At 36.9% G+C, this 26,565-nt stretch overlaps 1 protein-coding gene across 2 annotated transcripts in view; it reads right to left on the bottom strand.

Moving 5' to 3' along the window:
- CCDC148 (coiled-coil domain containing 148) overlaps positions 1 to 26,565 on the bottom strand; it is a 223,985-nt gene that overhangs the window by 150,918 nt on the left and 46,502 nt on the right. The window contains exons 2-3 of one of the 2 annotated variants that reach the window (XM_045559140.1): positions 2,962 to 3,054; positions 2,386 to 2,507 (exon numbers count right to left, since the gene is read on the bottom strand). In XM_045559140.1, the coding sequence (XP_045415096.1) occupies positions 2,386 to 2,490 (105 nt within the window). In that variant the 5' untranslated portion in view covers positions 2,491 to 2,507; positions 2,962 to 3,054. The remainder of the gene's footprint in view (positions 1 to 2,385; positions 2,508 to 2,961; positions 3,055 to 26,565) is intronic. The other variant, XM_045559139.1, reaches the window with a different exon arrangement.

Below are 26,565 nucleotides of genomic sequence, written 5' to 3'. Positions count from 1 at the left end.
ATCTCAGATGGATGGATGGATGGATAATATTAGGAATATAAATGTATATATATGAGTATATATGTACATATTCCAATACTGATAAGGGTGTGGAGAATATGTTTGTGGTGGTATCTTTATTAAATAATACCTTGGGAAAGGAATTTGGTAATAGGTCTCAAAAATACTAAAAATATTTATACCTTTTGGTCCAGACATCCCAATTATGGGAATTTTTCCTACGGGAGTAGGAATTCTAAAACATGAAAAGTCTCTATGCATGAAGATGTAGTGTAATCACCAATATCACAAAATTGAATACAACTCAAATATCTAAAAACTGGGGCGTGATAATACATGCATCTTTTTCTATTTGGCATTACTTATCACTCTTGTTTTCGCTTAGTTTTTTATTCCTTTTTAAAATGACATAATTGTGCATATTTATGGGGTACAATTTGATGTTTTGATACATATATACAGTGATTAAATAAGGGTATTTATCATGATCATTAGCTCCAGTATTCATCATTTCTTTGTGGTGAAAACATTCAAAGGCCACTTTTTTAGCTATTTGTAATAGACAATACCTTACTGTTAATCATCATCATTCTACTCTGCAGTGTGCAATAGAACCCAGAATTTACTCCTCCTTTCTAATTGTAACTCTGTACCTTACTGGCCTTGAGAATCCAATTCCAATATCCCTTCCTCAGAAAAACCTTCCCTATCCTCCCAATCAGGATCACACCTACTGTTATAGACCAGACAGCATGTTTTTATTGCAGTTTACATAATATAATTTTACTTCCAAGCTTATTTGATAAACACTGACTCCTCTCACCCCTACCCCAGCAAACAGTACACTCCGTAAGGGTAGGGGGATATATTTTGCTCACTGTTGTATCTTCAAGACAAATAGTAGGCACATAATAAATATTTATTGACTAGAGTAATTATTATAAATATCATATGCAAATTAAATACTGTAAAGATTATGTGGAAAAATGTTAAGGGGAAAAGTACACAGAATTTCATATCTATGGTTATCATGGGAGAAAATAAAATATGTATTATATGTTTATGTTTGCATATATGTATGTGTGCATACATGTGGTATGTATATAATAGGTCAGAATAGAAGTCAGGGATAGGAAGTGTTTGGTTAGGGTAATAATGACATAAGTGATTTTTCCCACAAAATTTCTTTAAATGTCTTCATAACATTAATTTATTTTAGGCCGGGCGTGGTGGCTCACACCTATAATCCTAGCACTCTGGGAGGCCGAGGCAGGAGGATCGTTTGAGCTCAGGAGTTCGAGACCAGCCTGAGCAAGAGTGAGACCCCATCTCTACTAAAAATAGAAAGAAATTAGCTGGACAACTAAAAATATATAGAAAAAATTATCCAGGCATGGTGGCGCATGCCTGTAGTCCCAGCTACTCGGGAGGCTGAGGCAGAAGGATTGCTTGAGCCCAGGAGTTTGAGGTTGCTGTAAGCTAGGCTGACACCACCACACTCTAGCCTGGGCAACACAGTGAGACTCTGTCTCAAAAAAAAAAACAACAAAAAACATATTTTAAAAGTATATCTGAACCAAACAAACAATACCCTAGTTTTTAAGTAGTCATATCAGTTTGAGGAGGTATAGCTCATGGATATACGGTAACTGTAGAATAGAGTATCAAATGTGCTGTGAAATCCTAAAAGTTGCCTTTTATAAAAAAATTAATAAAAAGCTATGCAAAACTAACATAACATGAAAATTTTAAAAACATATGAAAACTTGTAAATTACTTAATATCTTGCTTCACCAAACCAGTTTTTTAATGCAGCCAAGTAATGAAAATGTTGTTTTTAATGAACTCTATTATTTGCACAAGAGAGAAATATACTGCATGAGTAATTCTAAGCTATCCTTGGTCCTAAAATACTGTGCACAGTAAACCTCTTCCGAATCTAGTCTAGCTTCACTTTTTCTTGGTTTGGGACATATATTTGAGCAAAAAAAAGGCAATCCCAGAAAAGAGAACAACTGAGGGCATATTTGTATAGTGTCAGAGAAGGAGCCTTAAATCAGAAAATAATCCATGGCTGGTACTTACTAGCAATATTTATTTTTCAGATTAAGTTGAAAATTGTTTAAAACTAATGAAATAACTATCTTTCCAAAACTAAAGTTAAATTCAGAGCTCATAGAGTTGTTACGAACATTAAATGGGTAATATATGTAAACTATTTAACAGCGCCTGAGAGCATTCAATAAATGTTAACTGCTGCTCACTATTAATAGTTAAGATTTTCTAAAAACTCTTTAGAATGTCATTTATTTTTGCATTTGCATTGTGAATACTTCCTAAGAATTCAATTTTCCAAAAATAGAAAAAACACACACAACTTCTAACCTTTAGCTCTGTACAGGCAGAAGCTACTTTTTGTGCTTCAGTTAACGTACGCAATTGTCGGTAGTCTACTGGTTTATACTTGGTGCTTCTCATCCCAGTTTTCATACAGAACACCAGATGATCTATAGTTCACAAAAATAGAAAAATGACAAAGAAATAGTATCATGTTATTGGAAGTCAAAATATAGTTAGGGCAACATGTTAAATTCAGGTCTCATTTTTAAATGTTTTTAAGTAAAGGCAAGAAATAACATAACATCCATAATACATTTGAACCTCTATTTCTAGAAACTCTTAGAATATGGTCACTATATTTCTTATATAACATTACTTCTAAAAAGGCATAGAGGGAATATTTTCATTTAAGTTAGTACCATATATTGAAGATTTCAGAAAATTTTAATCCCAACATACAAGTATAACCACTGTTAAGCCATTCTTTTTATTTAAAATGTGCTAGGCATCAACTGTGCTTTGTAACTGGTCATTGCCCACCAGCTTTAGCAATCTAGGGATAAACTACCGTGTATAACTTCTACAGGGTCTCTGGTCAAAAATAGGCTGGTTTCTACTCACTTCCACATTCTATCCATTAAGATTCTTCTTCCAAAATGCACATCCGACCTGTCCGCTTCACTGCCTCTGCACTAGTCAAGCCACCATCACCTCCTGCATGGATGACAGCAGTAGTTCTACTTTGTAACCCTATAATCCATTCTCCACACAGCAGCCCAGGTAACCTCTTAAAGACTCTAATCTGACCTTGCTTGAATCCCTTCAGTGGTTTCTCATTATCCTTTAAAATAATATTCAAACTCCTCAAAAGCCGGCATGACCTTACCCTTCGTCATTTCGCCACCCTCATCTCATTTACACATTCCAACCACACTGGTCTTCACATTTCTCAAATACACCATGGTCGTTCTGCCTCAGAGCCTTCCTACTTGCTGCTCCCTCTGTCTTAATGACACTTTCTTCTTTTCACCTGGTTGGTTTCTACTCAGCCTTCAGCTCCACCAACATGTCACCTCCTCAGAGAGACCTAACCAGACCTCTCCATCTAAGTAAGGGAGGACTCTTGTTTCTCTCTCATTCTATTCTTTTCTTTTCCATGATAATTTTTGTCAGTCTTCACATACGCATGTTTACTGATTTGATGTCTGTCTCCTTCAATAGACATGTGCACCATGTTTGTCTTATTTCTGTATCCCCAGGGCCTACACAGCATGGTATGTGGCCAACAAATACTATCTGAGGAAATGAAAAAAAGGTGGCTGGTGGTAGTTGGATTTCTTCTAGCTACTTAGAAGACCCGCAATAACAATCTCTAAATTCATGTTATAGCCTCCCTCTCCCTACCATAATCTTTCAATTTCTTTTAATCTGCTTTAACAGTATAGCCTACAGACAGGGGTGGCAAATGTAAATACGCTTAGGGCCTATTAGTTAGTTAAATGAGAGAGTGGCACAGGGCAAGACCATAGGAAACAACAGAAAATATGGAACACTGAAGAGCATTCCATGCCCAAAGATAATCAAATACACCTTTTTTTCTTTTTATAACACAAGTACCAGACAAATAAAGCAAGTCTTCAAAAACAAATCTATGCTGGTTGTTAGCTCCAGCCTACTGTACTGTAGTTTTCCTCTAATTCTGTCACCCACAGTTTAACTGTTCAAGTTTACCATCTCTATCTAGGAAGAAACCTCAGCAGTCCTCTAATTGATTAGCTTTAGTCTTCTGTCAGTGGAGAGCCCAGTGCCTTTAGATTTAGGATTCAAGTTTCTTGGCATTGAGAATCAAAGATTGAGGCTCTGAAACAAAATGGGGTTTTGTAGATTCTCTTTTGGCTACCTTGGTCTAACCCTGTTTAATTCCTTCCTCTTGTTTTTCCAAAGAAAATCATGCAACCCACACAACGTTTCTTACCATCTCTATGTGGTTCAAACCTTAATTACGAATGTAAGAAATCTTACACTAGAATACATTCTGGAATATGATCTGTCTTCATGAACTTGAAACTTAGTTTGGTTCCAACTATACAGAAGGCCAAGTGGAAACAATTCTTGACCTACATACTTTAATCTTTATATGTAAATCATAATGACTACTTACCTTTTAAGAATGTTGAGGGCCTCTGAACTAAGAAGTTACTAAGCTGAGATAACATAAAACTGATTTAACTGTAATTTTTGTGTATCAGAGAATTGAATAGACATTCAGATTTAGAATCTGAAACATTCATAAATAATTTACTTAGTTCAGCTTTTCATTTTAATATTTGAGATGATTGAGGCTCAAAAAAATGACCCAAATCATCTAGTCAGTAGCAAAAGAACTTCAGTTTCAAAATCTCATATTATAATAAAAAATATAATATATATTATAATCAAAAAACCTGAAAATGAAGGTTTATTTCATAATCAATATGGTGGACAAGTCCAATTAGACCTGAAATTATTTGGTGGCAAACCTGACCCTAATTGAAGTTTATGATATTAATGTTTATCTCCATCCATTTGTGCAATACTAATTTATTTAATTATGGTGTTTCCCCAGGCCCTACAGGGTTTTAAATAATATAGGGTATATTGCCCTTTATCACATTTCTAAAATTCTCAAAAATTTTAAATATATCTGGCTCTACAGATTTCAGATGAGGGATTATGAAACTATATTAAAACAAACATTTCCTGATTCCCACACAAGTATACATCATTCAGTCCATTTCAATTTTATGCTCGCTAGTGAGAAATTCAAAGTGGCTCCTTCACCCTGTAGTTAAAAATGCTTTTGGCCAAGTAACTGCCACTTGAACAGAATTTTTTATGTTAAATAATTTAAGAGCATTTAGTTTTAGAAATTATTCCATGTTCACATTATGTGACATTTTAGAAATATCTTATGAATGTTATCAAAATGTTAAGGCTCTTAGATCTACTCAATTATTAAAAATATTTTTAAATAATATATTTTATAAGAAATTTCATATAGTGTAGAAAGAGCACTGTGATGTATAATGTAATGATAATGTCATAGTGGCTCAAGGGTTGAGAAAACATTTTAATGCAAAGTTAATTTTTACAGATTTGATAGAGAATCTAGACTTCTGTAAAATAAATAAATGCCCTCAACTAGGCTCTACAGGATAGATGAAAAATCAGGACTTTTCTAGAGATGAGAAAAATAGCAGAGAGATCATTTACATAGTGAGGCAGTCTTTTTATAGTGTTAATATTTGTATTCTTCTCTTTTCTAAGAAAGTCTCTTCCAATACACTAAGGGAGAAAAAGTCAGTTATATTTAGGCTTAAAGTTGTACAACATATGGATAACTTGTTAACTCTAAACTGATTAGCTGTACAGATACGTGGATTATTCAATCACCACCTGAGGGTGAATTTTCTATGGGATTCTACGGGATTCTGCCAGGCAAAATAGTGTTAAGAACAATACCAATATGCAGAAATATCCTGAATGTGGTATCAAATTATAACCTTTTTCATATAAAAGATCCCATGACATTTTAAGTGTTAGTTCAAATATTATGGCCTAAGTCTAGCATGAACTGTATTTTTCTAACATCCAAAATTCTAAGCAGAATGTTGCATATTACTTTCACTATGAAACATTATGCATTGTAGTTTGCATAAGATAAAATTAGTTTCCTGGAAAAACTAATGGAATCAAAAGACACACTATTAGAACTAATAAAAATGGTAAAATAAAGGGCTTGGTTACAACAATAAATATCTCATAATCAATTCAAACATAATTGGAAATAGTCTAACTCAAAAGAAGAACAAAACAAAACTAGTCTGCATACCAAGTATTTAACATTGGCAATTCCTGAGTAGTAGGATTATACTTAATTTTGATTTCTTCTTTTTGCTTGAGCATAATTTCTAAGTTTTCCTTTTTTCACAGGAAGGATGAAAACACATTTATTAAAGTACTAAGTAGAGGCAATAGGTAATTCACTATATACTAGAAAAAAATTACCATAGTTTACATATTTTACCAGTTAAAAAAGAAGCTGGTTTTGATGACACCAAGAATACTTTAAGATATAAACTTACAAACATATATGAATATAATTCTTCATATTCATACTGAGTTACCTCTTAATAGTCTTTTTTGACTAAAAGACAGGATGTATTATAATACATTTATTGAATTTTATAAGACATTAAAATATTCACAAGGTCTTTTTTTAATGCTCTGTGGGAAAGAAGTAAATACATTAAACTATTTTTTCAATTATAAAAGTACTGGGTAAAATAATGTCAAATTATATAGAAAGTTATGTAGTGGCCGGGCGCGGTGGCTCACGCCTGTAATCCTAGCTCTGGGAGGCCGAGGCGGGTGGATCGCTCGAGGTCAGGAGTTCGAGACCAGCCTGAGCAAGAGTGAGACCCCGTCTCTACTAAAAATAGAAAGAAATTATCTGGCCAACTAAAAATATATATACAAAAAAATTAGCCGGGCATGGTGGCTCATGCCTGTAGTCCCAGCTACTCGGGAGGCTGAGGCAGTAGGATCGCTTAAGCCCAGGAGTCTGAGGTTGCTGTGAGCTAGGCTGATGCCACGGCACTCACTCTAGCCCGGGCAACAAAGTGAGACTCTGTCTCAAAAAAAAAAAAAAAAAAAAAAAAAAGAAAGTTATGTAGTAAAAATTAAAACTTTCAGTCCTACTTAGCCCTAATATCCTCCTGCATTTAGCCCTGGTAGTCATTTTCAATATTTATTTTTTATTCTTTCAAAGATTTTCTATGCATCCAAGTACTTGTATATATCTAACTTTTATGTAAATGTTATAATGATACATGTACAATTCTACAAGTTGCTTTTTCTCTAATACTATAACTTGATCATTTTTCCATATCGTTCTATATGTGTGTCCATGTATGTATACATGTATCCTTAATGGATTCTAAAATAATTCTGCTTTTTTACTGCGAAACAAAAACTATAAGCAAAGGAAATCTATAAAACTTCTGCCCTTTTCATAATTCATATAAATTTGCTTATGAAGCAAATTCTACATATAGTCAACCTTTATGATTTTCTCTGTTTTTATGTCTGTAACAGTTCAAAGAATAGAGTCTAAATCGACATTGCTAATAAAAATGATTCAAATACAAACTTACTTCTCCCATATGCTTTTCCAGTCTGGGGAGCAGAGTACTGTGGAAAGAAAAGAGTTAACCAAGGCAAAGAACCTAGAAGAAGCCAGTTTCTATGGGACTCAGAGTTCCACAGACAGTAGAGGTAACTATGTGGACTCCCTTATCCCCTTACCCCTGCTACATCCTCAAAGCTATTTCAATAATTCCAAAAGCCCAAGAGAAAGTATATATATAATTTAAAGCAGTACATATTACATAAAGAGGGAAATTTCCAGACATTTTGGGGGGGAATAGATGAATTCACACAGCTTGCCCTTATTGTCTCAGAAATTCTGATCAGAAGCTATGACTGGTAGTTTTGAGTTTTGGGAAATCAACTTAAAGAAATGAAGTCCTTGCTTATGAAGAAATATAACTTTGTCTCTAATTTTCTCCCCAAATGTGGAATCCCTAAAGGAAGGTTAATGAAAATGATCCTGTGTTTTGGAAAGACTCACCTCCTATGTGAGCTGCCATTTTGGACCTCCTTACATTTAAGATTTGTCAATATTCTGAAACACTTTGGGAATCCATATTCCCATCCTAAGTACCTAAACTTGAAGTAAGTGGTTCATCTGCTTCCTCCTGGTCCCTTTGGTTGCTAACCTCTCTGTCAGTGTGTGTTTGGGGGGGGGACGTATTATATAATTCACCCCCTCCAAATCTTATGTGTAGATTTTTACAATATTCTCTTATCTGTTCTTCTAGCGCCAGCTATCGTCACACAACTGCCTGGATGAGTGATGTCTCAAATACCTATATACATCACAGACCTCCCTGATCTACCAAATGGTTTCTCATTGCTTTCCAGAATGGGGTCCAAACTCTGCATTGCTGACAAGGACCTTCTAAATCTAGTTCTCGACTATTCATCTAGTGCCTTCATTGTGCACACTCTCCACTTGAGCATTCCTAAACCATTTGCAGATCTCTGAATACACAATGCATGTGAAAATCAGAACAATGGTGCCCCAAAGATGTCCACCAATCCTCAAAACCTATGAATATGTTACGTTACATATCAAAGGGGAACTAAGGTTGCAGAGATCTTTTAGGTTGCTAATCAGCTGACCCTATATTATAGAGATTGTCCTGGATTATCCAGGTGGGCCTAACATAATCATAAAGGTCCTTATAAGAGGGAGGCAGAAGGGTCACAGTCAGGGAAGGAGATGTGGTGACAGAAGCAGAGGTCAGAAAGAAAGATTTGAAGCAGCCGTGTTTCTGGCTTTGAAGACAGAGGAATGGGTCTATGACTCAAAGAATGCACGTAACCTCTAGATGCCGGAAATGGCAAGGAAACAGACTTTCCCCAAGGAAACTCCAAAGGAATACAGCCCTGCTGACACCTTGATGTTAGCCCAGTGAGACCTATTTTCGACATCTGACCTCCAGAATTGTAAGATAACAAAATTTGTGTTGTTTAAGCCACTAAGTTTGTGGTAATTTATTATTTAACAATAGGAAACCTGATGCAAGGCTCTTTCATACCTCCCTGCCTTTGTACAAACACTATTACCTATGCTCAGAATGACTTTCTCTACCCTTATCACCCTAGCCCTCGCCAGTCTCATCCTAAGCATCCTGAGGGCTTTCCTAATACAGATAAAGGTGATCTTTCCCTTCCCTTTTACTACTATTGTACCTTGTGTATATCTCTGTTTCACTTATTTCTTTGTGCACTTATGCCAATGTTTATTGAATATCTGCCTTATACTAGATTGAAGGATATGGACTTATTCAGGCCTTTGCAGAGAAACCATCCCTGGCAATCTCATCTAAAGTTGCTTCCTCTACCCTAAATTAATCTTTATCCTCTCATTCTAATTATTTTTTCATAGTACTTCTCACTATATGATGTTATACTATATATTTATTAATTTGTTCATTGTTCACCTCTACAATTAGAATCTATGCTCTGTGAAAGCAAGGCCTTTAACTGATCCTATTTCTCCAGAGTGCCTAAAATAGTGCCTGGCATATATTAGACACTCAATACCTATTTGCTGAAAGAGCACTAAGTGATTGTATTATAGATTACAGTCCTGCCCCTTAGGCATGGTAGTATTAGAAGCAAACACACAGATTTCACCTCTTTTTCTCCTACTTTTTGATCTAGGCTCTCTGTATGAGATGAAAATTATTATCAGGAACAAACTCCAAATCAAAATGGGCAGTAGATTGAGGCATATGTGAAGAAACAAGGAAGAAAAAAAACATGCCCACTATATCTTGGTAAAATTTCCAGCACTGACTGTAAGTTCAAGTTAACTGTAGTTGACAAATGCCCTGAACCAGCTATTCAGCTGCCAGTCACAGCCCACAACTCCCACATGTAGAAACCTGGACAATGTCTCTATTTATTAGTAACCTAAGGATATCTATGCCATCTTACTTCTCCAAGAGCTTGAGGGTAAGGAGATTCTGTGCATAGTAGACACAGATAATCTGGTTTTTATCTCCAACATATATTATTGAGTGGAAAAAGCAAGTTGCACCATGATATATACCATATGATGCCAATACATAAACTTAAACAGACATAAAATAACACTACGTATTCCCTCCCATCTAGGAAAAAATCTAAAAGTACACATATAGACCAAACTGAAGAGAATGCTTCAATTGGAGGTTCATAACAAAAACGACTTCAGCTTTAATTGTAATAAAATATTTGCATTTTTACAATGAGAATATGTATGTATATTTATATAATTAAAAGTAATAAACATTACCCCTAAAGGTTTTATCAATAAATACAGTCATTTCTCAGTATCCATGGGGGAATGGTTCCAGGGCCCCCATAAATATCAAAATCCACTCAAGTTCCTTATATAAAATGGCATATAACCTACACACATCCTCCTGTACACTTTAAATAATCTTCAGATTACTTATAATATCTAACACAATATAAATGCTATGTAAATAGTTGTTAGACTGTATTGTTTTTACTTGTATTATTTTTTATTGTTGTATTGTTATTTGCTATTAATTTTTTAATATTTTTGATCTGCAGTTTGTTGAATCCATGGATGCAGAACCCTGGATATGAAGGGCCAACTGTAATGTAATGACATTAGAGTTTATAAATGATTATTTAGTGGCTTCTGCCGGTGAGAACCCCAGAGTCTGATGACTTGTCAAATGCATTTCTGAACCACCCAAACCTGGCCCACTTCCCAGAGCACCCTGACCCTACCAAGTTGCAACAACCCTGTCAAGTCCAGCCTGAAACATCCAGTTAACTTTAACTTTTGATGTAATTAATTTTTGTACAATTTTGTTGTTCTTATAAGAGAAATTTCTTCTGGCATCTTCTTTAATAAAAACGATTTAAAACACTACGTTTTCTTGCGATTAATGGTCACAGATACATTGCCCTTCCCCTTGATTACAAGTGTATTCATTAAAAGAAAACTGTTAAGCCAAGGCCACAAGCAAGGTTATAGAGTCCAACAATTAAATGGAATTTTGATGTGCCTTTCACTATTACTGCTGAGGAAATTTTATCCTCTGAAGTTTAAAACTACAGAAGACACAGCTAGATGCTAACATCCATTTTTCTTTTTTCCCTTTCTAACAGATTCTAATTTTGTTCAGGGTAAAACATTGGCCTTCCTTTGATATGCCTGAGACACTAGTGACCGCGAGATACAGTTCCGGTGAATGAGATGGAAGCAGAGGTCTGCCGGGAATTTGGGGGCAGGATTTACTTTCTCATATAGGCACCCCTCCTTTTTCCCGGCCCTCCCTCCTTTCTTCCTGTCTGAAATGTGGATGTGGAACTAGACATGGAGAGGCCATCTATGACTATGTAGTGAGTATTAGGATGAAAGAGATGTACTAACTATTGTAGAGAAGAAAGCCAAGGGGAGCCTGGGATGTTGTTATCAAGAATCTGCTGTACCAGCCCTGGAATACTTCCCTCTGGACCTGTTGTAATGAGAAAAATAAATCCCCAAGCTTCTGCAATCAGGTTCTGTAACTCTCAGGCAAACAAAATTCTCAACTGATACAGGCTGGGATAATATGAAGCACCCAGGAGATTTTGATGCCTCTCCATATAAAGCAGTATAAAAATTTTTCTAGAAAAACACCCATCAATACAGATACGGGATAAAATACTAGAAAATATTACTTTCATTGCTCTGCAATAGTAGCTTGAGAAAATTACATCTAGCAAAATTTCCTACTTCAAAACGCCAATAGAGGTTCATTTGTAGCTTCACTAAAGCTTGAACAAAGTAGGTAAAAAGATGCGTAGGTGGTTCTGGAAAGGGAAAAAAATCCTTGGAAACTTAATTACACTCTCAAAAAGTAACACAGAAGACTATATCTGTGGGTTTACAATCTCCAGAATAAATGTTTTTTTCCATAAAGGATCAATTATACAAGGTGTAATTTTCTTCTAAAATGCTATACAAGTGTTTTTTTTTTAATTTTTAATAAAAAAATAGCAATCCATCACTCTTTAATGATAGAGACTATAAAACTCTATTAAAGGCAGTGCCTGGAACATGGTAGCCACTAATATATTTTGAATGAATGAAATAATTATAATAGGTAAGACTTAGTAATTCATTTTGTGTTTTTGCCAGTTAAATTTGAAAAGAACTTCTAGGCTAGAAAATAAAGAAATGGCAGGGAAGACTAAAGGAGTTAAAATAAAGTTTAGAGGGAGGGAGAGAAACAGGGAGGAAAAAGAAAAGAAGAGGGAACAAAGGAAAGAAAAAAAGAATACTTCTTATTTCTTCTTTTCAATTCCCACAAGTTTAGGTCAAAAAAGAAAGCATCTGCCCTCCCTAAGAAGGCAACTTACAGTTTAGATCAGCCGCAGAGGAGGCAGAGTGGGTACTTTTCAAACACCCAAGGTGGGCGGAAGGCAGGTCTGGGTGGGATTCCAGTGAGAGGAGACAACTAACTCAGGATAAGTAACTGTGTTCTAGACAAGAGGGAGGTGTGATGTGAGAAGAGGGGCAGAATAGGAGGGTGCCATGACAGCATGTCAGTCTTTTCTGGTTTCAGTTTTTGTTTGAATCTAGTTTTTTCCCCAGGAAAGGAAAGGGCAATTCTGTAGTATCCTTTATGTCATAATCTCCTGGTACAAGGATCCATATCCTCTGAACAATGATTTGAAAGTCCTCGTGCGAAAAATTTCAATAATGTCTTATAAAAACTATGGGAAGTAGAAGAAAAATGAGCTTGTCTCCCTTAGAGAAAGAGAGAAGGGAGAGCTGTCCTTTCTGCCTGGAAGGAAGGAGGTAGGAGGTGGTGAGAGGGGTACATCACCCTGAAACACAAGGCAAACAGTAAGAATCTGGCTGCATAGGATTTTCCACTTGGCTTTAAAAGTACCATTGAAATATTTTGCTTTAAAAATACAATAGTCAGCAACATATTAAAGAGTCACTAATACATGGCTACCACTTCTTACTGGCAATCAAAGACACCCAAATTAAAATAACCACAATATTCATAATCAAATTAGCAAAGATCTAAAAAAATATTATATTAAGAATTAGAATGGTGACAATAAATGAACTCTCCCACACATTGCTGGTAGATATAGATAATCATCCTAGGGGTTTTCTTTGGCTATGTACAGGCATACCTTGTTTTATTACCCTATGCTTTACTGAACTTCACAAATACTGCATTTTTTTTTCACAAATTAAAGGTTTGTTGCAACCCTATGTCAAGCAAGTCTATCAGCGCCATTTTTACAACAGCATATGCTTACCTTGTGTCTGTCACATTTTAGTAATTCTTACAATATTTCAAACTTTTATTATTAAATCTGTTATGGGGTTCCGTGATCAGTGGGTTTTGTTTTGTTTTGTTTTGTTTTTATTTTTTTTTATTTCAGCTTATCATGGGGGTACAAAAGCTCAGGTTATATACATTGCCCATGTCCCGCCCATCCCCCTGAGTCAGAGCCTCAAGTGTGTCCATTCCCCAGACAGTGTGCCTGGCACTCACCATGTAGTCATACCTCCATCCCCTCCCCCCAGCCCCCACCTCCCCGGGTCAGCACCTTCAAACATGACCATTCCCCAGACGGTGTGCAACGCACTCATCATGTAGGCATACACCCATCCCCTCTCCCCACCCCCCGCCTCAGTCTGATATCCAGTTGGTATCATTCCCCAATGTGCATTTAGGTGATGATCAGGGAAAACAATTTTCTGGTGAGTACATGTGATGCTTGTTTTTCCATTCTTGGGATACTTCACTTAATATAATGGGTTCCAACTCTCTCCAGGAGAACCAAAGAGATGTCATATCACTGTTGTTTCTTATAGCTGAGTAATACTCCATGGTATACATATACCACAATTTACTAATCCATTCGTGAATTGATGGGCATTTGGGTTGTTTCCACATCTTTGCAATTGTGAATTGTGCTGCTATAAACGTTCGGGTGCAGGTGTCTTTTTTATAGAATGACTTTTGTTCTTCTGGGTAGATGCCCAATAATGGGATTGCTGGATCGAATGGTAGGTCTACTTGAATCTGTTTAAGGTATCTCCATATTGTTTTCCATAGGGGTTGCACTAGTTTGCAGTCCCACCAGCAGTGTATGAGTGTTCCTGTCTCTCTGCATCCACGCCAACATGTATTGTTTGGGGACTTTTTGATAAAGGCCATTCTCACTGGGGTTAAGTGGTATCTCATTGTGGTTTTGATTTGCATTTCCCTGATGATTAGAGATGTTGAACGTTTTTTCATATGTTTGTTAGCCATTTTTATATTTTCTTTTGAAAAATTTCTATTCATGTCCTTTGCCCACTTTTTGATAGGGTTGTTCGATTTTTTTCTTACTGATTTTCCTGAGTTCTAAATATATTCTTGTTATCAGTCCTTTATCTGGTGTAGTACGTGAAAATTTTTTCCCATTCTGTAGGTTGTCTGTTTACTCTCATGACTGTTTCTTTGGCTGTGCAGAAGCTTTTTAATTTGATCAGGTCCCATTTATTTATTTTTGTTGTTGCTGTGATTGCCTTAGGGGTCTTCTTCATAAATTCTTTGCCTAGGCCAATGTCTTTAAGAGTCTTTCCTACATTTTTTTCTAGGACTCTAATAGTTTCCCACCTAAGGTTTAAGTCTGTTATCCACCGTGATTTGATTTTTGTGAGAGGTGAAAGCTGTGGGTCCTGTTTCAGTCTTCTACATGTGGCTATCCAGTTTTCCCAGCACCATTTGTTAAATAAGGAATCTTTTCCCCAGAGTATGTTTTTGTCTGCTTTGTCAAAGATTAGATGGCTATATGAGGATGGTTTAATATTTGGATTTTCTGTTCTGTTCCACTGGTCTGTGTCCCTGCACTTGTGCCAATACCAAGCAGTTTTAATAATCACAGCGTTGTAGCATAGTTTGAATTCTGGTAAATTAATACCTCCCATTTTGTTTTTGTTGCTTAAGATTGCTTTTGCTAAACGGGGTCTTCTCTGGTTCCATACAAAGTGTAAAATTATTCTTTCTATATCTGTGAAAAATGATGTTGGTAATTTAATAGGGATTGCATTGAATCTGTAGATAACTTTGGGCAGTATAGACATTTTAACAATGTTGATTCTTCCGATCCACGAGCGTAGTATGGTTTTCTACCTATTTACATGCTCTGCTATTTCCTTCCTCAGTGTTTCGTAGTTCTCCCTATAGAGGTCCTTTACCTCCTTAGTTAAATATATTCCTAGGTATTTTATTTTCTTTGTTGCTATTTTGAAAGGTATTGAGTCCTTAATTTGGTTCTCCGTTTGACTGTTATTGGCATCTATGAATGCCTTTGATTTGTGTGTATTGATTTTGTATCCTGAGACTTTACTGAATTCATTGATCAATTCCAGGAGTCTCTTGGTTGAATCCTTGGGGTTTTCTAGATATATCATCATATCATCATCAAAGAGTGAGAGTTTGATCTCTTCTTTCCCTATTTGGACACCCTTGATTCTGCTCTCTTGCCTGATAGCTCTCGCAAGGACTTCCAATACTATGTTGAAAAGTAATGGGGACAGTGGGCAGCCTTGTCTGGTTCTGTTTTTTATTTTTATTTTTTTAGAGATAGGATCTCTCTCTGTGACACAGCCTGGAGGGCAGTGGCATGATCTTAGCTTACGATAATCTCAAACTCCTAGGTTCAGGAGATCCTTTTGCCTTAGCCCGTGGAATAGTTAGACATACAGGCATGTACCACTGCACCCAGCTAATTAAAAAAATTTTTTGTACAGAAAGGGTCTCACTGTACTGCCCAGACTGGTCTCAAACTCCTGGCATCAAGAGATCCTCCTACCTTGGCATCCCAATGTGATGGGATTTTATTTTATTATTTTTTCATTTCAGAATATTACAGGGGTACAAATGTTTTGGTTACATAAATTGCTTTTGTACCATTTAAGTCAAAGTTATATGTGTGTCCATTCCCCAGATAGTGTACGTTGTACCCATTAGGTGTGAATTTATCCATCCCCTCTTCCCCCCTCCCTCCTGCTTGATTGCCAATAATGTTATTTTCATACGTGCACGTAAGTGTTGATCAATTAATTCCAATTTAATGGTGAGTACATGGTGTTTGTTTTTCTATTTTTATGATACTTCACTTAGAAGAATGGGCTCCAGTTCCATCCAGGTTAATATGAGAGGTATTAGTTCACCATTTTTTTATGGCTGAGTAATATTCCATGGTATACATATACCACATTTTATTAATCCACTCATGTATTGATGGGCACTTGGGCTGTTTCCACATCTTTGTAATTGTGAATTGTGTTGCTATCAACATTCAAGTACAGGTGTCTTTTTTACAGAATTTCTTTTTTTCCTTTGGGTAAATACCCAGTAGTGGGATTGCTAGATCAAATGATAGTTCTACTTGTAGTTCTTTGAGGTATCTCCATACTACTTTCCACAGAGGTTGTAGTTGTTTGCAGTCCCACCAGCAGTATATGAGTGTGCCTACCTTTCTGCATCCATGCCAACATTTGTTGTTTTGGGACTTTTTGAGAAAAGCCATTCTCACTGGAGTTAAGTGATATCTCATCATGGTTTTGATTTGCATTTCCCTGATGATTAGAGATGCTGAGCATTTTTTCACATTTGTTGGCCATTAATCTATCTTCTTTTGGACAGTTTCTATTCATGTGTTTTCCCCACTTTTAAATGGCTGTTTGATTTTTTTCTTGCTGATTTGCTTGAGTTCTTTATAGATTCTAGTTATCAGCCCTTTATCAGACATACAGAACACAAATATTTTCTCCTATTCTGTAGGTTGTCTATTCACTCCAATGATTGTTGGCTGTGCAGCAGCTTTTTAATTTGATCAGGTCCCATTTATTTATATTTGTTGTTGCTGTGATTGCTTTTGGGGTCTTCTTCATAAATTCTTTGCCTAGGCTGATGTCTATAAGAGTTTTTCCAACATATTCTTCTAGAATTCTTATGGTTTCATGCCTTAGGTTCAAGTCTGTTATCCATCGTGAGTCGATTTTTGTGAGAGGTGCAGATCCTGTTTCAGTGTTCTACATGTGACTATCCAATTTTCCCACCAAAGTGCCAGGATTTTAAGCATGAGCCACTGCACCTGGCCTGATCAAGTGGTCTTTGATATTAGTACTGTAATTATTTTGGGGCTTCATGAACCACACCTATATAAAATTGCAAACTTAATTGATAAATGTTATATGTGTTCTGACTGTTCCATTTAGGGCATTTCCCCTCTCTCTTCCTCTCCTCAGGCCTCTCTATTCCCTGAGACACAACAATATTGAAATTAGATCAATTAATAACCCTACAATGGTCTCTAAGTGTTCAAATGAAAGGAATAGTCACAAGTCTCTCACTTTAGATCAAAAGCTAGAAATGATTAAGCTTAGTGAGGAAGACATGTCAAAAGCTGAGATCGGCTGACAATTAGGCCTCATGCACCAAACAGCCCAGTTGTGAATGCAAAGGAAAAGTTCTTGAAGGAAACTACTTGCTACTCCAGTGAACACACAAATGATAAGAAAGCAAAACAACCTTACTCCTGATATAGAAAAAGTTTAATTGGTCTGGATAGAAAATCAAACCAGCCACAATATTCCCTTAAGCAAAAGCCTAATCTAGAATAAGGCCCTAATTCTCTTCAATTCTATGAAGGCCGAGAGAGGTGGGGAAGTTGCAGAAGATAAGTTTGAAGCTAGCAGAGGTTGGTTCATGAGGTTTAAGGAAAGAAGCCATCTCAACAACATAAAAGTGCAAGGTGAAGCAGCAAATGCTGATAGACAAGCTGCAGCAAGTTATGAAGATCTAGCTAAGATCATTTATGAAGGTGGCTACACTAAACAGCACATTTTCAATGTAGATGAAATAGCCTTCTATTAGAAGAAGGTGTCATTCAGGATTTTCACAGCCAGAGAGGAGAAGTCAATGCCTGGCTTCGAAGCTTCAAAGGACAGGCTGACTCTTATTAGGGGCTAAAACAGCTGGTGACTTTAAGTTGAAGCCAATGTTCATTTGCCATTCTGAAAACACTAGGGCCCTAAGAATTATGCTAAATCTATTCTGCCTGTGCTCTAGAAATGGAACAACAAAGCCTGGATGACAGAACATCTGTTTACAGCATAGTTTACTGAATATTATAAGCCCACTATTAAGACTTACTGCTCAGAATAAAAAGATTACTTCCAAAATATTACTGTTCATTGACAATGCACCTGGTCACCCAAGAGCTCTGGTGGAGATGTGCAAGGAGATTAATGTTTTGATGCCTACCAACACAATATGCATGGATCAAGGAGCCATTTTGACTTTCAAGTTTTAATATTTAAGAAATACATTTGGTAAGGCTATTGCTGCCATAGTGATTCCTCTGATAGATCTGGCCAAAGTAAGTTGAAAACATTCAGGAAAGGATTCACCATTGTAGGTGCCATTAAGAGCATTTATGATTCATAGAATGAGATCAAAATATCAATATTAACAGAAGTCTGGAAGAAGTTGATTCCAACCCTCAGGATGACTTTGAGAGGTTCAAGACTTCAGTGGAGAAAAGAACTGCAGATGTGGTGGAAATAGCAAGAGAATTCAAAGTAGAGCCTAAAGATGTGACTGAATTGCTGCAATATCATGATAAAACTTGAACAGATAAGGAATTGCTTCTTACGCATAAGCAAAGAAAGTGGTTTCTTGAGATAAAACCTATTCCTGGTAAAAATGCTTTTGGACATTGTTAAAATGACAATAAAGGATTTAGAACATTTCATAAATTTAGTTGATAAAGCAGTGGCAGGATTTCAGAGGACTGACTTCAGTTTTGAAAGAAGTTGTACTGTGGGTAAAATACCATCAAACAGCATCCCATGCTTCAGAGGAACCTTTGTGAAAGAAAGAGTCAACTGATGCAGCAAACCTCATTGTTATCTTACCTTAGGAAATTGCCACAGCCACCCCAACCTTCAGCAACTATCACCCTGATCAGTCAGCAGTCATCAACGTGGAGGCAAGATCGTTCACCACCAAAAAGATTACAAGTCTCTGAGGCCCAGATGTTTGTCAGTAGTTTTTAGCAATAAAATATTTGTTAATAAAGGTGCGTGTGTGTGTTTGTGTGTGTGTGTGTATGTGTACATACATATATATATTAGACATAATTCTTTTGCATTATTATAGTTGTATTTCTATAAACTACAGTATACTGTAAATATGACTTTTATATGCACTAAGAAACCAAAAAATTTGTCTGACTTGCTTTACTGTAATATTCGCTTTATTACAGTGGTCTAAAACTGAACCTGCACCCTATCTCCAAGGTATGCCTGTACCAAAATTCTAAACATTTGACCTCGTGACAATCCTAGGGATTTATCCCAAGAAAACATGTGTACAAAAAGATACATTTATAAGGATCCTTACAGCAGAATTATTTAGAGAAAAATGGGAAATGACATTAAAATGGATGATAATAGGGGACTGATTAAATTATGGGATATCAATCCAATGGGAGGCTTTAAAAAGATAGTACTATAGAAGAAACCATTATATTAGATGAACAAAATAGGTTCATTTAAAATATAGTTGAAACAAAAACAGTACATCTTTAAAACTAAGGTGTACCTAAATTCTAGAGTAGTGTTAGCCTTTGGAGTCAGGCTGTAAAAGATTGAATTCTGGCTCTACCACTTATAAACTATGGGCCCCTCAGCAAATTACTTAAATGGTAGGAAAGACTCAATATTGTAAAAATGTCAACTCATCCAAATTGATTTACATAATCTAAACTGAAATTCTAGAGAGATTGCTTTGTGTGTGAAAATTGGCAAGCTGATTTTAAAATGTGTATAGAAATGCAACGGACAAAGGATAGCTAAGAGAATCCTGATGCAGAGAGCAAAGCTGGAGGATTTGCTGTGCTATCCATCATGATCCATTATGAAGCTATAGTAATCAAGACTGTGTTACAGGAGCAAGGATGGGCAAATAGGCCAACAAAGAGTCAAGAAATTGATCCATATGTACATAGTCACCTGATTTATGAAAGAGGTGAGTCATACTGCTGCACAGTTTGGAAAGAACAGTTTTTAATAAATGGTCCTGGGTCAGTTGGATATCCATTTGGAAAAAATGATTCTTGATCCCCTACCTCTCAACACTCACAAAAATCAGTTCCAGATGTATTGCAGATCTAAATGTGAAAGGTAGAAAATGAACATTTTGGAAGAAAACAAAGGAAAACATATTCATGACCTAGTAGTTGGCAAAGATTTCTTTAAAATGCTAATCATAAATGGAAAATGTAATACATTGGGAAATATTACAATGAAGAACTTCTGTGCATCCAAAGATACCATGAAGTGAAAAGGCAACCCAAAGAGTAGGAAAATACATTTTTCATACAAATATTCAACAAAAGACTTGAATCCAGGTATTATGTATATATATTTTTTAAACACATACAAATTAATAAGAAAAAGGCAGACTACCCAGTAGACAATGGGGCAGAAGATCTTAACAGATACTCTGCAATAAAAGGATATCCAGATTGCCAATAAACATATTAAAATGTACTCCACTTTATTCATTAGGAAAATTCAATTTCAAACCACAATGCAATACCTGTATATAAACACACTTAGGGCAGCTAAAATGAAAAAGATAGAAAATACCAAATGTTAGTAAGAAAGTGGAGCAACCAGAACATTCACACACTGCTGGTGGGACTATAAAATGGAACAACATTTTTAGAAAAATCACTGGCAGTTCAGCTACTATGACCTACCCATTATACTTTTACATATACCCTACAAAAATCTGCACATATATTCATCAGAAGATATGCATAAGAATGGTCATAGCAGCACTGTTTCTAGTAGCCCAAAATAGAAACCACACAGGTGTTATGGTCTGAATATTGGTGTCTACCCAAAATTCATATGTTGAAACTCAATCCCCAATGTGATTTTATTAAGAGTTGGGGCCTTTGGGAAGTTATCAAGTCATGAGGGCTCCCCGCTCACGAATGGGATTAGTGCTCTTATAAAAGAAATTGAAGGGAGTGCATTTGCCCCTTCCACCATGTGAGGACACAGCAACAAGGGGCTACCTTTGAAGCAGAGAACAAGCCCTCACCAGACACCAAGTCTGCTGGCACCAGTCTAAGCTATTTTGTTATAGTAGCCCAAATGAATTGAGACAGCAGATAGTAAAATAAATTGAGATACATTCATAAATTCACTCTTAGATTTTTGGCTATGGGCCATGAGGTAGAGTAGGTAGTGAAATACTCATCAATACTAGCGCCTCCTTAGGTCTAGAAAATGATGCTCCTGGTTCTGGCCAAAGGAAAGCATGTATAAGGGAAAAGGATGAGTAAACAATCAGCATGGCTCTTCTCTGAAGTATGTATTAACTTAATTGCTCTAAGATACCTTTTATAACTGCTAACCGAGGCTAATTTGACATGACAAAGTGACAGAGTTGACAAACTTGATGAGAGGTGCTCAGCTAATTTTAAAACCAAATCTGAACATTTCAATGCTAATAAAACATATTTTACATATTAAAAAAACTTAACATAAAAATTCATATTGTAGATTAACGACATATAAATTATATATAAATATAAAAATTCTAAAGCAAGACACAACCAGGAATAATTGATTTTATAAAAAATGTGTATGTGTATATACATGTATATTTAATCAATTATTGTAAAGCTATGTGCCAAAATGCAACAGTAATAATCAATGGGAATAGAAAGATTTTTGTTTTTTTCTTTTTGCTCTGTATTTTAGAAATTTTCAATGAAAGAAAGAAAATGTTTTCTTTTTTAAATTTTTTAAGTATTTTGATATAATCACAGACTTACAGCAAAGTTGCAAGTACAGTATAAAGGAATTTATTCTTTTGAAATTTATTCTTTTGAAGGTTCCATGTCAGAGGAAGTTGCTGCCCTAAGTGTCTATCATTCCTGAATATTTGAGGGGTTCTTTCCTACAAACAAGAACATTCTCCTATATAAACACAAGACAACTATCAATGGTAAGAGATTTAACATTGATAATATTATTATCAGCTAATCCTCAGATCTCACTCAAGTTTGGCCAGTTGTTCCAATAATGTCCTTTATAGCAAAAAGCTCCAGTTCAGATTCAAGCATTGCATTTAGTTGTCATGTCTCTTTAGTTTCCTTCAGCCTGGAATTGCTATTCAGTCTTTCTTTGACTTTCATGATCTTGACACTTTTGAAGATTACGTGCCAGTTATTTTGTAGAATGTCCTTCAATTTGGGTTTTTCTGGTATTTTTTTTTCATGCCTAGACCCAGGTTATGCACCTGTGGCAGGAACAGCACAGAAGCAATGATGTGCTCTTCTCACTGCAACACCTGGTTTCCATTTGTCCACTCCTGATGACGTTCACTTTGAACACTTAATTTAAGAAGTGCCTGTCAGATTTCTCCACTGTAAAGTAACTCTTTTTTCCACTGGCAATTAGTAAGAATTTTGTGAAGAGGTACTTTGAAATCAATGAGGTTTAATTTCTCATTAAACATTTAATTTATGTATTTGTACTGATATAGATTCATTGTATTCAACAAGTTGCAATCTGTTACTGTAATTATTTATTCTGATGCTCAAATTATCCCAAATTTAACCAGTGGAAACCCCTTTAAGCTGGTATCTGTGCCCTGTTTTTAAGAAACAACATAAATTAGCTCAATGTTCTGTAGATCAGAAGTCTGGCATGGCATGGCTGTCTTCTTTGTTCAAAGTACAAGAAAGCTAAAACCAAGGTAGCAACCAGGCTAAGTTCTTTTCTGGAGGCTAAAGGGAAAACCCATTTGCAAGCTCATCCTTTTTGTCAGTTAAATTCAGTTACTTGTGGCTATAGGACTGAGGTCCCTGTTTCCTTGCTCATTGTCAGCTAGAGACAGCTGTCAGCGATGGCAGGTTGCTTGGATTCCTTGCCCCAAGGGCCCCTCCATTTTCAAAGCCAGCCATGGATAATCACACTTGTGTCAATTCCTTCTCATGCTTCGAATCTTTGATTTTTCTCTAGATCCAGATTTGTTTTTGTTTTTCGAGACAGGGTCTCATTCTGTCACCCGGGCTAGAGTGCAGTGGCATCATCATGGCTCACTGCAACCTCAAACTGCAGGGCTCAAGTGATCACCCTACTTCAGCCTCCCGAGTAGCTGGGACTACAGGCACACACCACCACACCCAAATTTTTCTATTTTTGTAGACATGGGGTTTTGCTCTTGCTCAGGCTGGTCTCAAACTCCTGACCTCAAGCAATCTTCCTGCTTTGGCCTCCCAAAGTGCTAGGATTACAGTCATGATCCACCGTGCCTAGCCTAAGCCCAGATTTAAATGGCTCTTGTGACAAGATAATGTCCACTTGGATAATCTCCCCTTTTTATTTTTCACCCAGGCTGGAGTAAAGTGGCCTGATCATAGCTCACTGCATCTTCAAACTCCTGGGCTCCAGAAATCCTCTTGCCTCAACCTCCCAAGTAGTTATGACTCCAGGCACATGCCACCACTGCCAGCTAATTTTTCTATTTTTTTGTAGAGATGGAGGTCTCACTATGTTGTCCGGGCTAGTCTTAAAGTACTGGCCTCAAGCAGTTTTCCTGCCTCAGCCTCCCAAAGTTCTAGGATTACAAGTGTGAGCCACCACACCTGGCCCACTCTCCCCCATTTTAAAGTCAACTGTCAGCAACCTTCATTACATCTCCAAATCTCTTTTGCCATATAAAATAACATAGTCACCAGAAAGATAGCTCAATCTATCCACACTCCTGGGAGTTATATTAATACAAGGCACGTACATCAGGGGGCAGGCAATCTTGGGGGTCATCTTAAAATTCTGTCTACTACATACGGAAAGTGCTAGAACAGTGCCTGGCATATAGTGAGCACTACACATGTATTAATTATTATTTATAATCGAAGAAATTCACAGAAATCTTACAAACAGCAATATCATAGTAATGACAAGAGTATGGTGAAATAACACTCAAATGAACCATTAAGGAAATATACATTGGTAGAAACTTTCTGGCAGTCAATTTGGCAATGAGTATTGAAAGCCCACTACTTCCGTTTCTAGGAATTTCCTCTAATCATATAATCATACACAAAGATATATGAAGAATTATGCTTAAGCTTCTATGGCATGTCAAGATAGGTCTTAGCCTTCTCATAACACTGTAGTTCAAGAAAGGCCTCTGGCAACTTCTCAGGGAGCCCCAGCATCCCTCCTAGAATGTGAGGTGGCCTTTTAGTAAGACAGGGTTGCTTGAAAAGGGAGGGAGCATATCCTGTCACCATCTGTCTGGTCATGCCCATCTGCCAAAATTAGGGCATCCCGAAAAGGAAGGCTTCGCATCGTCTCCCTGGCTTTCTGTGCTGCTGCCTCATTGAAGGTCTTCAAGTGCAAACAGTGTGATCCAGCTTCTTACTCCTAATGTATAGCCTCTTTATACTAAATTGGTTAAGTTACACCACCCTCAGCCACGATTTTAGCATATGGCTTTTGTTTGGTTTTAGCTATGAACACAATGTGAGGCATCCCGAAGTACAAAATAAGTATCAATGGAGAAGAGGGGTGATGGTGATGAAGACATTAACTACCAAGAGAGCCACCTATAGCACACATTATAACACCATAAAATAGTTTCTATTGGTCCCATTTTACAGGTAAGAAAACTGAGGCTCAGAGGGGCTAAATAACTTGTTCAAATCACATTTAGGAAATGGTGAAACAAGGTTTTAAAGCAACTGGCTTTATCCTTTTCACCATGCCAGTGATTTCTAAGACTGTATATTTCTTTTGGAAGCTCCCCAGGAAATATTTTTAGCCTAGTTTAAGACTTACTACAATGCACTCACTGCTTCCCTATAAATGAAGATAAATTAACCCTATGCAATGTGGTTACGGTGCAGATTAATTTTTCTCAGCTCCAGCCTCCCAGAATTTAAATTTCAAATTAACAGATGTGCTTTTAACTGGAAATTCCAGTTAAAAGTTTAAGTTGAACCACAAGTTGAGATTGAACAATTTTTCTCATTGTTCTCTCAACCCAAAGAGAGATACTCCAAACTCCATAAGCTTTGAAACTATCATCTCTCCATATATTCTACAACCCAGGCTAGTTTCTTCTACCTCATACTATGACACAATTCTTAATAAAAATCAATGTCCAGGCCTCTCAAGTCACCAAAGTGTCCATTCCTTCTTCAGAGATTTTCCCGTTTCCTTCCCAGACTCCTTCCCACATATTCTACCTTGCCCCATATTCACAGGACTTTTCAATCTACACTCACCTTCATTCACCTTTAATTTCCATCAATTTCTAGCTCTAGCAATCTGCCTTATTCTCATTCTAGTTTTTGTCAATCAATCTCTGGCAATCAACTCAAACTCATGGCTATATCCCAGTATATAACACGTGTCCTTACAGAGGGAAAAATGAATATAAAAAATACATATATGGTTGTGGAGTTCCTTTTGAAATCTTTAGGCACTTCTTTGCTTTCTTGCACAACATAATTTTCCAGGTTCATCTTGTGCTTTGCCATTCACAGTCCTAGATCAGCTATTTTTCCAAGGAACTCTGATTCCTTGGAGAACGGTATTTAGGAGACAAGATCTGGGTACCAGATGTGCTTCTAGCTGTTGAGATATCAGTGTTCCTTGGCCTGCCCAGTAGGCAAAGCTAGAAAATATACACACAAACATCTATATCTATGAATGTACACTGATATCTCCAACAGCAACACTACAGTGTAGGGTTCATTTTAGTTTTGTCCATTTCTCTATTTGTACCTCCTTTCGCCAACAGTGAGAAGCCAGGCTCCCATTACCCTTACATCTTTTGTTTGATCAGCTCCCGGTATATAACCAATTTCCCATTTCTGATGCCACCCTTTCTTCTGCACAGATGCCATCCTTACCTTATTTGGGTACAAAAACCCAAGTGTCCCCCCTGCCATATAGGCTCCAATATGCCATGGCAGACTATACCCTTCCAGAGAGACTCCTTCCTCACTCTGACTCCCTATGCTGCCCCCACCCCACTGCATGGACATGCCTCCCACTCCAACTGAGTCACTGTCAATGGTCTTCTCACCCTGCTTGGGCACTAACATGGTGCACCAGGTCACCCCATCCATGGAGCTCCTCTGCCCTCACCTTGTTTGAGTTCTGATGCCCATATTAGGCTGCCCCTACACACAAATCCTGTCCTTAACCCTGTTGGTCTCTGACACCAGTGCAGGTCAGCCTCCCTAAACAAATGCCATTCTCCTCCTCCTCCCACCCCTTTTGGGGCTCCAACACCATCCTTTGGGTCATCGCAGTTCTTTCCCCCTCCCAGTATGCAGACCAGCTTTGTTCTGCCCCATCTAAAGGGTTTAGCACTGATTATTCAGGAAGGGAGAAGGAAGAAGAGAAAATTCGGTGGAGGAAATATTTTCTTCCTAAATAGATAATATGCCTCAATGGAAATTCTCTGTGTCATTGCTATT

This window comes from Lemur catta, chromosome 8, assembly GCF_020740605.2.
Source record: "Lemur catta isolate mLemCat1 chromosome 8, mLemCat1.pri, whole genome shotgun sequence".
Taxonomy (NCBI): Eukaryota; Metazoa; Chordata; class Mammalia; order Primates; family Lemuridae; genus Lemur; species Lemur catta.
Note: the sequence above shows the minus strand (reverse complement) of the source record. Positions and strands in the feature narration are given on the sequence as shown.